The 16,569-nt window shown below is 44.5% G+C and overlaps 1 protein-coding gene across 1 annotated transcript; it reads left to right on the top strand.

The window, feature by feature from the left end:
• The first annotated feature begins 5,133 nt into the window (after positions 1–5,133).
• On the top strand, positions 5,134–16,104 carry LOC116381121 (canalicular multispecific organic anion transporter 2-like). The gene is made up of 4 exons (XM_031842966.1): positions 5,134–5,453; positions 13,555–13,731; positions 14,688–14,813; positions 15,790–16,104. The coding sequence occupies exons 1-4, from the start codon at positions 5,418–5,420 to the stop codon at positions 16,018–16,020; spliced, it is 570 nt and encodes a 189-aa protein (XP_031698826.1). The 5' UTR covers positions 5,134–5,417; the 3' UTR covers positions 16,021–16,104.
• The last annotated feature ends 465 nt before the right edge of the window (positions 16,105–16,569 follow it).

Here is a 16,569-nt window from a genome sequence, read left to right as displayed (position 1 = left end):
AGAGCCACATAAGACATGGCACAACGTCTTTCATGGGCATGGTATAAAGTGAATTTGATGTATGAAATTGGTGTATTGTCCCTTTAAGTTCAAGTTTGTCCACAGGACTGGATTTCAGTGGACACTTCATCACAGTGTTGCCACTTTACTCAATGTAAGTAAAGGATTTAAGTACTTAATATAGCTAAGAAGGTGATGCCAATCGTATTGATCCTAATCCTATGATACATCCACTCTTACCAGGATTACTGATGCTAACACTGATACAGAATATAATGACTAATGCTAACATGAGGCTGCTAATACTAAAATAGACCATTGTGCCAATATTAATACTAAATATGATGCTAATACTTCACCTAATATTGATGCAACCTCCCCCTGCTTCTTCTACTATATTAATGCATGAGTATTAATGCCAACAATCAACATGGCCCCGATCCTGAGGCTGTGTGTGCCACCAGTTGACCACTAGATGGTGAGCCCTGCAAACAGCTGAACCTCCTGGTAACCCACTGAACAGTTTACGTGTGGATATTGTTTACAGGAACAATTAAATCAAAGGTTCAACTGTGAATTTTTAAATTCATTTTGTCAAATTTTTCAAAGGCCGTGTTCTCTATGAAATCATCATCAAGACTTCCCAGGGCTTTACTGACCTATAATGCCCAACTTTCGAACATTCATTTTGGTTTATTGTAACCTGACTTTATAGGTCACCTGTACAATTCAAACATCAGCCAGTGGGGCCCGGAGGGAAATCCCTCCATGCATGCATGGTGAGATAAAAGGTCCTGGGCCCTTCTTGCATAACTTGAAACCGCTGATACCCGAGGACCTGCGACAATGGATAAATACAACACAGGGCTTCCCTCGCGATGAGTTCACCCCGGCAGGTCCCTCTGCCGGCTGGCTTCGTTGGCATCGGAAAGGAGATCCAACTAATCGCAGCAGCATCTGTGTGCCAAGGGCTCTTCTTGGAACACTGAGGATTTAACGTCCCGTAATCAGATTCCCCTTGTTGAACGAGAAGGAGTGACACCTGCAGCAGGACTGAGACTTAACAAAGCCTCACCGCTCCACAGAGGAATTCCACTACAATATAACTTAAAGTCGAATGTCTTTCCTAAACATAAAGTTCCCTCTCTCCACCAACGTTGGACAAATCAGCTATTTTGCATCACAAACCAAATACAAAGCAATGCACTGTGTAATTCTAACTCTGTCTTTCCTCTATGGTTTGGCCTGAAATGACTTGCATGCAGAACAGGCCTTGGTATATTACGCTTTTATCTGATGTTTTTTTTATTGTCAAAACTGATTAATCAGATAAACCACCACCACAAACTCAAAAGATTACTGAGAACTTCAAAGATCAGTGACTCTTTAACTCAGGCGGATGTAACCGTAGCAACTACAGCCCAAACTAAATCAGACGGACTCGGTAGCTCTCATGTGTCCTCTGTAATGTTTTTTAGGAAATGTCAAACTGCAGGGATTTGAGTTTAAAAACATTTTTGGGAGTTTCACTTGCAAGGGAAAGAGTGCATCATATTGTGATCTGACCCGGCGATGTAACTGTAAAGCGATATGTCTCATTAGGGACTTTTTCACACTAACTGTTAAAGCAGCAGTTGGTATCTTTTTAGGAAAATAACTTTTTTTTGTCCCATTTGCTCAAACTGTCACTATATCCTGACAGTAGTACATGTGACATTTAATCTGTGGGGGGAAAAAAACAGGCTTCTCTGCCTCATTAGCTTTTGCAAGATCCACCGTGGCCCGAGAAAAACAACCAATCAGAGGCGACGCAGTGTTTTAAATCCCTGCTCGTGAACTCTAATCAAACTGTCAATAGGCGGCGCTTGATCAAATATAAATCTAAAGATTTAGTCAGAAACATATTAAGAGCAAGGTTAAGCCGTAAAACGAGAACATCTGCTCCGGGTTGCTGCATTCTGACACCTTTTGCCCCGAGCTTACACAGCTTCATCAGCGCTGGGCTGTCAGCTGTTTCACACTTACATCTTTAAATGTGGGATATCCCACCCTGATCCCAGAGGTCTCACTAAATCCCCCTCCAAGAGCACAGTTATCTCTGACCTCTCTCTGCGATCCCTGACAAGGAAAAAGGGAGACGTCGACCCTGGAGACGTCGACCCCTTTGCATTTCACCCTTCCTAACAAATTAGAAGGAGCTGGTGGCCACGGGGCAAGCAAACAGAGACCTGCACCTGTTCTGTTATGAGAGGCGACAAGTCACATGCTGTGTTGAAGATGCTTTCTGTCACCACAGTTTTGTTTTCACTGAAAGATACTTTCTTCCTAAAACCCAAAACCATTTCCACGGCCTTGAGGGGGTACCGGTGCTGATGGTCCAGGAGTTAAAGACGCGTTTCCCCCACCTTCACGTGCAGCTTCCTGTCAGACAGGAAGCAAGCCATCCACTGCTAGGAAGAGATTGTCCTGCAGCAGAGCCAGATTGAAGCCGTTAACGGCAGAGCTGAGGTCCACAAACAGGATCCTGGCATAGGTTCCTGAGGGGTCCAGCCAGGCCCTGGAGGATGAGATGAACATACCTGTTGGCTCTGTAGAACCTGTGGGGGGTCAAGGAGTGGGTTAGCGATGGTTCTGAGGCAGGACTTTAGGGCCCGTTCTGTCATCATTAGGTCCAGTTGTTCATGTTTATTCGGGGACAAGTTGGCATTAGATAACTCTTCATTTGCATATTCAAAAATAACATTTCAAAAATATTAGAAAATCTGAAAAATTATTGTCTCAATGTAAGTAATGAACCGGGGAAGTTTCACCTATTCACCTGTAGTGCCGTCAAAATGTATGTCATTTCACATATCCATAAAGGCCGTTTTCTCCAAATTATTGTTTTCTCAATCTCTACTTCAGGAGCACTAACAAACAGCAAACTTTCTAGTTTCATTCCCATCTATATTCTGAAGGATTTCACTGACGGGTTTATTCCTATAATTCGTAGCCTGATTTATACAACATTTTAGACCTAAAACATGGCAGAATGGATTTTCTGTTGACAGTAATTTCTGATTTATGGAGAGATAAAAGGAAATATCCTATATTCCCTCTGTAAAAACTTGTGACATTAAATAAATTTTTATACCTGGCTTCATCCAATCTTCAGGTTTCAGTTCTGGAGATGTATGCTAATTGGCATAGATTGTGGAGTGGCAGAGCAATCGGCCTACTAACATTGCTAGTGTGTACAGAATTGCTTGAGTAAACCTTCCGGGCTGTAAAATGAAGGCTTTACATTCCTTAAATGTCTGTAATGTATTCAGCTGTATGGACGTATGAAGGTGCAGGCAGACACTCAATGGGTGGGGCTGAGGACCTGTTGCTGCACCTCTCCCACACATAGACGTATCATTGTGAGGACCTGACATAAGCCCAAACCTCGTACATTTATGTAACTCACTTCACCCCGACCCTCTGCTCCTGACTGCTGGTCCTTCATGAATTGCGAGGACCACCAAAATGTCACTCTGGCCCGGCTCTAGTCTGCCTGTAATTATATTCCTCACTTTATAAAACCGTGATGGAATGATTCAGCAAAAGCGACAGATTTCAATTTGTTGAGTCATGTGTGTCATGTTGTGTGTGTGTGTGTGTGTGAGAGAGAGAGCACGCCCGTCGTGCTTGGACTGTACAGACTGGGATGTTTTCAGGACTGCTACCAATGAGCACCATGCACCAGGGTGAGTTACAACAACGACAAACCCTGGCTGAACTCAGCGGTTGCATACGGATCAGGCATTTAGCATGTTTAGAGAGTCAAAATACAGGTTTAGCAAGGCAGTGAGAGACGCTAAACGACAGCACTCTGAGAAACTGTAACACCAGCTCTCAGCAAGTGACTCGGTCACTCAGTCAGATCACAAGCCCAAAGCCCCCCCACTCCAGCAATGACGGAGGCCTGCAAGCTGGTTGCCCCCGAAAGCTGCGTTCTTTCCCCTCTACTCTTCTCCCTATATACAAACAGCTGCACCTCAGTCACCAGTCCGTCACGCTCCTGAAGTTGGCGGATGACACCACCCTCATTGGACTCATCTCTGGTGGAGATGAGTCCGCCTACAAGTGGGAGATTGACCATCTGGTGAACTGGTGCGGTCTGAACAACCTAGAGTTCAACGCTCTAAAGACAGTGGAGATGGTTGTGGATTTCCTGCTCCTATCACCCTGTGTGACTCCCCCGTCGACGCTGTGGAGTCCTTCCGCTTCCTGGGCTCCACCATGACCCAGGACCTCAAGTGGGAGCTGAACATCAGCTCCATCACCAAGAAAGCTCAGCAGAGGATACACTTGCTGAGGCAGCTGAAGAGGACAATGATGGTGCACTTCTACACAGCCATCATTGCGTCCATCCTCTGATCCTTCGCTCTGCTCAGAGGGTGATTGACTGCAATCTGCCGTCCCTCAACGACTTGTTCGCCTCCAGGACCCTGAGGCGGCGAACAGAGATTGTAGCCGACCCCTCTCACCCAACTTGGACACAAACTATTTGAGTCCCTATCCCTCAGGCAGGAGACTGCGGTCCATCAGGACCAAGACCTCACGTCACATGAACAGTGTCTTCCTGTCTGCAGTTGGGTTCATCAATAAAGCCCACTGACTCAGACACTTACATCCCCAGGACAATTTCTTACAGTTACACACCCTTTCACATCTTTTCTCTATCAATATACACTTGCAATTTTAATAATACTTGTTTTAACAGAATGTTATTTGTTTGTTTATCACATAAAAATTTGAATATTTTTCTATTTTTAAATGATGTCACATAATGCTTATTGTCATGCACCATTCACCTAGTCAAATTCCTCCTATGTGTAAAGTTTGGCAATAAACAGAGAGAGATAGAGAGAGAGACAGAGAGAGACAGAGAGAGAGAGGGGGGGACAGAGAGAGAGACAGAGAGAGAGGAGGAGAGACAGAGAGAAACAGAGAGAAAGAGAGAGAGAGAGAGACAGAGAGAAACAGAGAGAAAGAGAGAGAGAGAGAGAGACAGAGAGTGAGTGAGAGGGGGAGAGAGAGAGAGAGAGAGAGAGCGAGAGGGGGAGGGGGCGGGGCCAAGCAAGCTGACACCCTGCCATCATGACAACCTCCCCTTCAACTGATTCTCCGCTGACTCCGAGACGACTTTTCTTTTCCGTCTCTCAGCAGAGCGGAAGTTGCGGAGCGTTTCTCTGCGCAGGTCGGTCCACGGTGTCAACAGAAACCGAAGCGCCTCCGCAACACGTACCGTACCGGTCCGTGTGGCATGTGACAGTCAGCGAGCGTTTTTTTTTTTTTTTTTACCGCAAAGGAACAGGGGAAAGCTGTCGACCGGTAGCGAGGTTTAAAGAGCTCTCCGTCTGTTCTCCCGGTCTCCCGCCGACTGACAAGAGATGGAGCGGCTTTGCGGACCAGAGCTCCCTTTCTGGGTGAGTACGGTTTCCCGTCACTCGCTGTGGTCCGCTCCCCTGGTTTTTCCACGAGTGGCGTGTATGTTACCAGATAGCCTACTGTAACTCCATTGGCCGTGTGTATGTATGCATGTGTACTACCTGGCAAGGTTGAGCAATGTTATGCCATGTTTTTCTTTTCTTTTCCGGGCAGCCATTTAGAAGTACACCAGCGGTCATAGCTAAGTATATATATAACCCTCTTAATAGCCTTTACTGTGTTGACAAGCTCCCAATTAATGCCGAATTACGTATCGTTTGCTGTATAGAGAGGCAGGACACTGCTGCCCTCGAGGACATGTACTCCTGTAGGAAACTAAGATTATATAGCTAAATATGAATGTTTTGTAGTATTTAGTGTACACCTTTGACACGATAAGGTCGGGGAACTTATCTCAGAGTCAGTATACAGTAGCTACGTCCCTCTAGGAATAATACAGTGATAGTACACTAGAGATAACAATACTACAAAGTATGTATCTAATGGATAGCATATTAAACACACGCTGCAGTCTCATTGGGAATATTTCTGCATGGTGATAAAATCACATAAAGTATAATAGCTACTTTATACACATATCATTGTAGACAAAATCACCAACAAGAGATGCATATCACTGTTAATCACCACAGACACCCTATCAGTAAGTATCATGAGTACTATAGGAGATAAGAAATACCGTAGTAGGGTATTAGGATGAGGTAGTACCACACACAGACACGTTAAATCCTAATGGGAATATTATGGAAACTTTCTATTTCTTACACCACTTTTCCTCAGAGAGCTAGAGGATGACGCTCTGTTAAAGGTAACCGGGGTCACACAGAGTGCCTTTTCTACCCACGCAAATAATAATGTGTGTTTTAATCCTGTGAATGATAAACATGGCAAACACGCATTCCCACAGCCATAAATCAAATCACTGGTTCACATTGACGTCTGATACAGATCTGCGCAAGTTCTGCCATGAGACGTCATTGAGGACTCTTTGAATTGGATATTACACTGAGGGCCGGCTTGTTTTTGAGGTGATCTGAGGTGATCTAAACTGGTTGCTGCTGTTTACGACCACTTCAAACAAACTGGAGGCAGTTGTAATCCCCCCAGCACTCAAAAATGCATGTTCTGTGCGAGTCGGTTTAAACACGAAGGCTTCAGAACAAGGACTTCATTTGCAATCTCATTGTTTGTAAAAAAATATGTCAGATACAACCGGTTTTATCTCCAGTTGATAAAAGGTGAAGCTCAAAATAGACTTACGTTTGTAAAACCAGCACTCCAACCGCTCCTTGCTTTGTAGGGAAGATTAATTAACAAGCTTTCAAGCGATAGCCTGCACACAATCTTGACGGAAAGGGGCTTTAAAGGTCCTGTGTATCTGCTAACACGCTGATATAATGGTTGCTTTTCACTTTCAAGTGTCACCTTCAAAAGATCAAGATCTCTTAGATCTGATCCCAAAAGCGTGCCAAATTTGAGACCACGCTTGCTGAACAAGAACTTTGAAATTGTTGCATTTGACTTTTGTGTCAGTGTGTCACTAACATGGGGAAGTCTGAAACATTGATTCCTGTGCAACAAAGTAACAATATGTTCCAATTGAATTGTAAACTCTATCTAATAGGCTACCAGATTAAAGATTGTTTTCGTTATTGCTACATCTGACGATTTGGGGCAGTGTGTAGGAATTGGTGGCATCTAGCAGTGTGGTTGCAGATTGCCACCAACTGAATACCCCTCTGCTGAAGCCAGGTGCAAAACCCCGGTAACGCTAAGAGCCTCGCTCTGAGGCCATCGTCGAGTGTTGACAACGAACGTGCGTATTATTTTTGGAATCATTTCATGTGACAGGTTAGGAGATTGTGTGCGCTGCCATCGCTGGTGCATTTGTTTTGCAGGGTGGGTTAATGTGTCACTCATTGGAGCAACAACAGCAGACTGTGGCGTGGATGGCATGCAAATGTTGGAGCGTGTTATAGCTGGATTCTGTGACTGGCATGTGGGACATGATTTACATGTTGCGTGAGCTGTGCTCCCTGTCTGACTGTGCCTGGTCATAAAGTCCAAAATATTGAGATTGAAAGTTCATTCTTGATGTTCGCAAACAGCAGTTGGTAAAACAATCTCGCTACAAAGGCCAATAATAATGGTTCACTGTGAGCATTTTTAGGTAGCCATGTCCATCTCTGCTTAAAGGCGCAATGTGTAGGAACTAGCCACATGCTCCAAATGTGCCCACTTCAAAACATCCAAACTATCCCTTTAATACAGCTGTTAAAAAAAAGGTCAGCCTTGAATAGCATTAATTACTGGATTTGATTTAATAATCAAAAATTGAAAATCCACAGTTCTATGACAATTGGGCAAACTTCATTTGCTTAGGAAGATCATGAGATATAATCAAAAGCTCCCGAAGAGCTTCTAATGGACCTTTTGGTGAAATAGTTTCCCTAAGCCCCAAAAATGTTTAATGACCAAAAAAATACACCAGTGTTGATGTGAACTCACCCGTTCATTTGGAGAAACTAATGCATGAATTGACCGTGTGCTCCAGTTACAAAAGCTACAAGGAGTGTATTCACAAGGAGGCGTAGCAGCAGCAGACATAATGTGTGGCAGGCAGCACAGACATGTTCCCAAACCCATTCATCAGCAGCAGTTAATACCAACGATTCAGACTGTCAGCGGCGGCTCGGGTTACCCTTGTGTTGATGGAGAGCTCGGTGTAAGCTATAAGGTGTTGCATAAGTCTTGACATATTTCATTCCCTCCCTAGTCGAGGTTTCGCTGCTGTAGGCTGAGGCTGAACGGAAATTGAAGAAGTGAAAGTCACGAGGGGCGTTTGGTGGGAAAGTTCCCTGCTTCCCAGTAGTCAGCGTGTATCTGTTGAGGTTTTTTTTCCGCACTGTGAATGACTGCAGGGAAATAATAACAGTAATGATAATGGCTCCATAAAGTAAATTCAGCATTTTCTTATCTAGGTTTGGCTTGATGAGTCATTTGTCATTTCTTTGATCCCAAATTTCGTCTCAGTTAGAAACATCTCGCAATCATTGCATCCGAATATTTGCCTTCCACTCGCCCATCCACTCATTTATCATAGATTTCACTTGTTAAAACCAACTTCCAGAACTTAATTCAAATTAACAATTAAATATAAAATGTTCCATCAATACAACTTCCCTGCACCCTATTGACCCGTCACTATATTATATTACACCCCTGAATGCAGACTGGCCAATCATAGTGTAGTATTGGCCTCGCTCCGACAGGGTCCGACATCTATCTGGCTCTGCTCCATAGACTCTCATGCAATGGTTTCAGATTTCCTTAATTTTCAGGCTGATTTCGTGGATTTGGAGCTGCTCACGGTTTAATGTTGTGTAATAGTGATGCTCGTTACCCAGAGGGGTTAGAAGGAGATATACGTTTCTAAAACATTACGTTTCTACGTAAAAAACCTGGGGAGCTAACATTAGCAGCTAGTGCATATTGTTCACCCTCCTGTCTCTCTTGATAAATGAAAAAATGATAATGTTAATTCATGGAGTTATCCAAATCTGACTGCAGGCCGGCCTGTGATTTATTATCCTTCCTGTCTGAGTCACTTCCTGTGTGTTCTGCAACAGTTTTATTGGTTTTCACTTTCAAGTAAGACAGAAAGTTGCGTCTAAAGCACACGGATAGGAATGTCTATGTCTGCATTCAAGGAATCCGTGAGCGTCCAGTAAACTGTGAAGAACACAGATACATGAATAACACTGCTAATGTTTTCCATGTCGGAGTGCAAACGAACAGCAGCGATTCGTGTCTTTACTGTCGTCGGCCTTAACCAGACAGATTTTCAGTGTAACAGGGAACAGATGGACAGCCTGCAGCCATTTATTCTCTCAAACCTCTGAATACACTAGAAAGCACCCCACAACACCTGCACTACTTTTAGAGGTGTGTTGGCTGACTGTTACTGACTTAGACTCCACAAGCTGGTACAGATTGACATAGCATTAACTTACCCTTCGCTAGGTCCCGCCCCTCGAACACAGACTGGCCAATCAGCGTAGTGTCGGCCAGCTCAGACCAGGGTACGACCATCCAGCGACCATCCAGCGGTACTCCATTGACTCTCGCGCTATCGTTTCTGATTTTCTTCATTTTTTCAGGCTGGTTTCGAGGATCTGGAGCGAGTCATGAGCCCCTTTAACACAGCCTGTTCACGGCGGGACTGTTGCTCCGTATACCTTCTGAGCAGAGGGCGCGATCCTCCTGGATATATTCTGGAAATGCATATTGTGAAGCCTTCTGTGTGCTTCTCTTTGAAATCGTCTTTTCACAAAAAATGAGATCATATTTATTCAGAGAGTGCAGTTAGTGACAGTGTGGGCTCCATGGTAGCTCTGACAGCTGGACAGAGTAGCAGCCGGGGGCGTTAGATAAGAAGATTGATATCATTACCGTAAATATGAGACTACTAGGGCTGCAACTAACGACTATTTTGATAATCGATCAATGTGTTGACTATTAGATTGATGGATTATTGATCAGATAAAAAGTTTTTTATTATCATATTTGATTGGATATTGCTCAAGGAAGTTTCTGTTGTGAAGAAATGATTTACTCAACCCCGCTCTGACTAACGGCATGTTACAATGTTACAGCAGTGTCTCTCCAGCTTAATGTCCTGTTAATTAGCTCGAGCTGAATCTGCCGTCTCTGGCGGATTTGTGTCTGGACAAATCAGGTTGATTTAAAAATGTAACGTAGAGAGAAACCTTCTGTTTGTGTTCTCTCCGTTCTGTGATGGATCAACAGAGCCAGGCTTTGGGGCCTGCCCTGATCGTGAAATATATTTGTAGAGTGCTGCAGGGAGTGTTGTGGTTTGGAGGGTTGTTCCTCTTCTTGCAAATTTCAGACTGCTGGTCTGCTTCCCTCTGGCTGTTTCAGAGCTGCGATGTGATACTGTGGTACTGTATGGGCGACTGTGGCGAAGTGGATAGCAGGGCCGTACTTCAATCAGAGGATCGGTGGTTCGGTCCCCGGTTCCGGCTCCGCTAATTGCATGTCGATGTGTCCTTGAGCAAGACACTTAACCCCAAAAATTGCTCCCGTAGAAATGTGATAGAATCTGAATTGTAAGTCGCTTTGGATAAAAGCGTCTGCTAAATGACTGTAATGTATTATGCAGACTGTAGACGACTATACTGTATAACATGCTACAGAGGGTTGTGTTGACGGTTGCGGGATGCTCGCACACGCTGTTGAGCCTTCTCCGTGTCATGGGCCGTATTATACAGACGAGGCCAGCCCCTGTAGTTTAGCCTAAGCAGATAAAATTAACTGCATTCTCTCCTCCAGGCATCACTACGCCACTATATCTATAGATAACAAATAGTTGTTTGTTTCTATACTATGACTAGTAACTATATGTTAGAGCAGTGGAATTTGACAGGCAGGGACTGGCCTACTGAGCGACCCCGGCATTCAGATGAGGTTGCCCTAACAAGCCACGAAAGACAGCTTTGGAAGTTTAGCATGAGCAGACCGTAATGTAATGTAATATACTGCTAATGTAAACTTCCTGCTTCTTCACAGTAAAAGCTTTCCATCACTCAGCCTCAGGAATGCTTTTACTGTGAAGCGGGTACGGCGATTACTCATCGTTCAGAGAGAGTCACTTCATATCTCTTGGGCGCCTTCAAATCGAGCGACGGGGAATAAATAGAACTAAAAGTTCAGGTCAAAACGGTGCACAGTGCCGCATCTCTCCTGGCCAGTGGCGACCTTCTGAGAAATAACAGCCGACCAATTCTGTTGATGTATAACAGGCAGCATTTTTGTTTGTGTAACTTGATCTTGTTATTCTTGTTAGTCACTGAGTATTGAGAAATACAAAAAACTCTTTCAGTGAAAAGTGTTTATTTGCACAAGTTTACTTTAATGCGTTATAGAAAAACTCCATAATCGTACACACACTTCTACTCTGCTTCAATGCCATCATTGGCCACACGGCCTTTATTAGAGCACATCAGACTGGAGCAGGTTTCTGTTTGTTTTTGAAGTCGGGCTTTAGCAATAGGTCCCTGTGGCTCTGAAACCGTCCGTTGATAATAGCTCGGTGCTACGCAACAATCCCACGAGTGAATAAACCCACGGGGGGGGGGGCACTCTCTGCCTCATCGTCTAGAGGACTGGTTTCAGGCTCCCTGTTCTTTGATTGTGAGGTCTAAGCCCGACCCACTGAAGCCGGCTGGCTGTAATAGCAAAGCGCCTCACCCCTTTTCTTTTTTTTTTATCTCACCTTTTGTTGAAGTTTCAGGTTTCAAGTGTAGTGATAACAGCCTGAAAGTCTGTGAAGGGCAGCCATTATACATTTCGTAAGAGTGTGTTAGGAGCAGCTTTTCTCTCATTTTTTCATGATTATCATCAGAAAAAGTCTGCTTTGGTTATGAATGATTATAATTTCTGATGCCTTTGTCACCATTTAATAGCTTCTATTTGAAACGCTCCTCACGGTGAGCTCTGGACTATTAATGCTTATGAATTGTGTTTGAGTTCAAGATATTTCGTTATCAACAATGCTGTGAATTGATATTGATCGTTAACTTTGTCAAGCCTCCACAAGTTCTTCTGTGCAGAAAACCGACTCTGTATCAGGTGAATCATTTAAAAAAAGGGAGTGACCACATTCTTTCATAACAACCAGAGGAGCCTTTATTTTCTCCCCTCATCCATGGAAACAATCATCACCCATCACCTCCTTACCACTACAACACTTTCAAACACACACTTGGCCTTACACGCGTGATTCACGCAGGTGGGTGTGCCGGTGTATCTAGCAGCTGTGTTTATCTTGGTTCCATCTGTGGGTGGGCCCGAGTCAGCGTTTTTCCAGGGGCCCACGGGAACCGCTGTGTCACTATGATTCATGTTTACTTTACCTTTCTCCTCCGGATGTCCACTGGATCACTCGGTCATTGTCCCTCTGCAGCAAAATAAATGAATCATACTGTTTTCATACAATGTCGTGGAAAAGTTTAACATTACCATATCGCCACACGTAGAGCTCGAGTTTCTTACCTTGGTGAACCCAAGCCCGTGTTTTCAGGTCCCTGCATGCTTTTGATTCTAGTGTGGAAGCAGCAGAAGTGACCTAGATTGATTAAAGTGCTCAAGTTAGGCCGAGCACGTGGTCGCCCTTCCCCTGGGCAAGTCACAAACAAACCTGTGCTCCAGGACAGACCCAGATTCGGCTAAGCCGCTGCCCTCGACCTCGACCTCTCCTTCGACTAGGAGCAGAGCTTCCCCTCTCTGCTCCGCTGGAAGCCAACACCGACACCTCCGCCCTGCTGGAGACCCAGGCCGTACTGCTGGACCCGCCTGAGTGAAGGGAGGTACGGCAGAACCAGGACCGTGTGGGGCAGACTGTCAAACTCTGCTTCAGTAAAATAAAAGGTTTCTAAATGGACTCTGGTGTGGAAAACATTACTGCTTTTTGTCCACAGAATGAAGTCCTCCAAGTAGCTTTAATATACAGTAACTGATTAACAGCTACAATAAATCTCTGATCTGATTCATTCAGGAAGAGAACACAGTGTCACAGTTGTGAAGCTCTGTATGCACTTCAGTACGTCACATGGTCTCATTCCTCAAAAGCGGGATTGAATTTTACGTTTGGTATTTGGTATTTCCTGCACACAGGCCCACTCCTGCAGCCTCCGAATCTGAAAAGACCCATTTAACTTGCTTCACTCAGCTAAAGCTGGTTGTCTCTGCATTTAAGGTTATTGAGAGCTTGTAAACTTGAAGAACTTGAATTTCCAACATGTTTGCCCCCCCCCTTTACTATAGAGATGGGGAAATACTGTCAAAGTGTTTACTGATATCACTTCAAGGAAAACATCCGGTCCGATAAAGTTCTTGTGGTGTGTGGGAGTGCAGGAGGAGCGGTGATGCCACGTGTGTGCAATGTCGATAGCGTGTGTTTGAGTCATGATCTGTGCTGGTCAGTGGGAAGGTTCAGATAGCACCGCTCAGATGGCGTGCAAGCTAATGTGCTGTTCCCCATGCTGTGTGTCTCTGCAGGAAATTAATCAGACGCTCCACACAGATCGGCCCGACCTCCCAGAGTGTTTCCAGCTCTCTGTCCTGTCATGGCTGCCGTGCGTCTACCTTTGGGCCGTCTGCCCCATCTACCTCTTCTATCTCAAGAGGAACAGCAGAGGCTACATCATGATGTCCATCATGAACAGGTTCAAAACGGTGAGATTCGCTTTTAACACTGTGTACTCCAAAGCGCACGGTAAGACCGATGCATGTGATTGATATCGGTCGCTCAGTGTTATGAGTACAGTTGGTTGATGAGTACTTCATTGGTGGCTCCAAAACAGTTAGTTTTAATTTCACCGTCGCCATCTTAGAATACGGCAACCGATGAACGAAAGTTACCATATTTGGAAGGAGGAGGAGGAGGAGTGATGTAGAGATGCCGGATACGGCTGTGATAGCGGCAACGACCTGTCAATCACAGTAGCCTCGCCCTAAAGCTGACTCCTCTTTATGGTCCATTGTACTCTAAATGGACCATAATTACTAAATGAACATCGTGCTGTATTGAAGAAGACTTGAAACTAGAGATTGAGACCATAAACTCATGTTTACAATGTTTACTTAGGTAATAAATAAGAGAGAAGTAGAGCCGTTTTCTCATAGACTTCTATACAATCAGAGGAGTCGCCCCCTGCTGGTCAGTAGAGAGAATGCACATTTTAAGACACTTGCATATCGGCTTCACTCTGCAGAACCGGAGGTTGCCGCCTGGCTGCAACGTTTGTATATCCAGCAGCAAAAAGTCAATGAGCCAATCAGCCCACTGCTGAACAAAACGCTGTTCGCTTTTTTATTCAAAGTTAATTTATGTTGAACGTGTCCATATTGCACCAACTTAAACACTGCACGTATAACAATCCGTCCACCCGTCTCTTGTGAAGTAGGTCGGATGAAGCATTCTTGAGATATGTGAAGGACACACACAGTGATTCCTTGCTTTATAGTTAGATTTGACTCTAAATGCAAATGGTAATTACTAACTTCTGAACAATGAGCACAGGTAAATCCAAACCCCCCCCCCCGCCAATGCTTAGATAAATTACGGGCCAGTTAATCATCTCCCTTACTTCCCTGTGTTGCCTTTCCTCCTCTCTCTCTGCTGCTCTCAGGTGTTTGGCTTGTTGTTGTGGATTGTGTGTTGGACCGATCTCTTCTACACATTCCACGAGCTTCGGCAGGGTCACACCCAGCCGCCCATCTACTTCGTCACCCCGCTGATTCTGGGCATGACCATGGTGAGGATATCTCCACCCAAAAACAGTTGCCTCTTTTCAGGTTTTGTAAGAAGATGTGTGGTTCTGTTTTTTTTATCGAATGCTCTTGCTGCCCTCGGTCAACTGTCTTTAACTCAAAAAACTTGTTTGGGGTCAACATGTTGAATATTTCACAGTATTACTTTAAAGTATATATTCAAGCCACAATGGGAATTTCAGGGCTGCAATAATTTATTTTGTTATAAATGAATCTATCGGATATTTTTTCAATTAATTTGTTCAGTGTTTTCGTCTTTGGTCCATATAGTCTTCACAATGGCTAATTCTATACAGTATGTACTACGCTAAACATCATTATTTACTTTTTTAGCAGTTAATATGCCAAAAAATTGTCATACATACCATTTTATAATAGGACATCAATTGGAATATCACTGCCACTTAAACTTTACAAGATCTTCCTCCACCCACAATTTATGTGATTTGTTTTTATCTGCGAGCATCTCCTCCATTTTCAGTTTTTAGGTAGCAAATGTAAAAGCGTATTAGGGCATAACTAGAGACATAACTGCTTGTATAGGTATGTTTATTTTATTATATTTGTTTAAAAAGATCTACATACTCACACATTACAAAATAAACAAACAAAATAATGTTATTTGCTGCAAAACTGAATCTATAGACTGTAGACCTGTCGCTCTCTGCCTGCAGAGTTCTCTGCCCGTGTGAGAACATGCTGCTTTTATTTTTTTAAATACTCGAGGAGAGCTTGTCTATAGTTCTCTTGAGGCGCTATGTCGGGTTAAAGAATAAAACCTTAACTCCTGCTTCAGCCTGCCTAACCCGGCGGCGTTGGATGGGGGAGCTGCAGTCAGCGTGAAACCCAGTCAGACCGTGGTTCACCTTACATGCCCTCAGTGATTCTGTCGGGGCTAATCTAACTCAGCCTCTCACTCTGGCCAACCCCATTCCTCCCCCCCCCCCCTCTCCCTCTCAGCTGTTGGCCACGTTTCTGATCCAGTTTGAGAGGTTACGCGGGGTCCAGTCCTCAGGGGTCCTCTTCATCTTCTGGTTCCTGTCTGTGCTATGTGCCGTCGTGCCTTTCCGCTCCAAGATCCTCCAGGCCTCCAGCCAGGTGAGAACGCACCGTGGAACCTCAAATGCCTCTTCACCTGTCTGTCATCGCCCCTTTCATCTTCCCCCGTCACCGCCTCCCTCCGGCTCTTAGCCCATATTTTGTCGTCTCCTTACCTGCTCGTACTTTGCGGTTATCTTTGCGGTTATCTTTGCTCTTCTTCTTCTTTCACTTCTACTCCTCAGTGTTCTTGAGGTTTAAAGACTACTTCATCAGTAGTCCCCCCCCCCCCCCCCTCTTGTTGTCTCAGGAGTTGGTTTGAAGCTTACAGTGAGTGGATGTCTTGGAGGGGTCAGTCGAGGACACCACTAATCGGAGAGGGAATAGTAGGCCTGTTGTTTCACTGCAGTAGTGTACTTATCTCACCTCTAGTGCTTCGCAGCTCACCAACAGAGCTGCAGCACGCTGCATACAAACCTCTACAGGCCACAACGCAGCATATAATGTGAGAGGCTGGAGAAGATATGCACAGCAGCAGCCAACATGGAAGAACATGTCAAATATGTTATCAAAAGCAGCCCCAAAATACAATATTAACATTTCCATGGGGGTTGATTGTAGTTGTTGATGAATATCTGACCCAGTTGATTATTTGGCTCGGTGTTGGGAATTCTGGCTACCAGAACTGTAAAGCTGTAATCT

The sequence above is a fragment of the Anarrhichthys ocellatus genome, unplaced genomic scaffold (assembly GCF_004355925.1).
Source record: "Anarrhichthys ocellatus isolate YVR2014 unplaced genomic scaffold, GSC_Weel_1.0 scaffold4, whole genome shotgun sequence".
Taxonomy (NCBI): Eukaryota; Metazoa; Chordata; class Actinopteri; order Perciformes; family Anarhichadidae; genus Anarrhichthys; species Anarrhichthys ocellatus.
This window is presented reverse-complemented; position numbering and strand designations above follow the sequence as displayed.

Bases quoted from the DNA above. Each gene is read 5' to 3' on its own strand.
- LOC116381121 (XM_031842966.1), top strand. From the start codon at position 5,418: ATGGAGCGGCTTTGCGGACCAGAGCTCCCTTTCTGG. The intron at 13,732-14,687 runs GTGAGATTCGCT...TGCTGCTCTCAG, and splicing joins TCATGAACAGGTTCAAAACG to GTGTTTGGCTTGTTGTTGTG. The intron at 14,814-15,789 runs GTGAGGATATCT...TCTCCCTCTCAG, and splicing joins TGATTCTGGGCATGACCATG to CTGTTGGCCACGTTTCTGAT.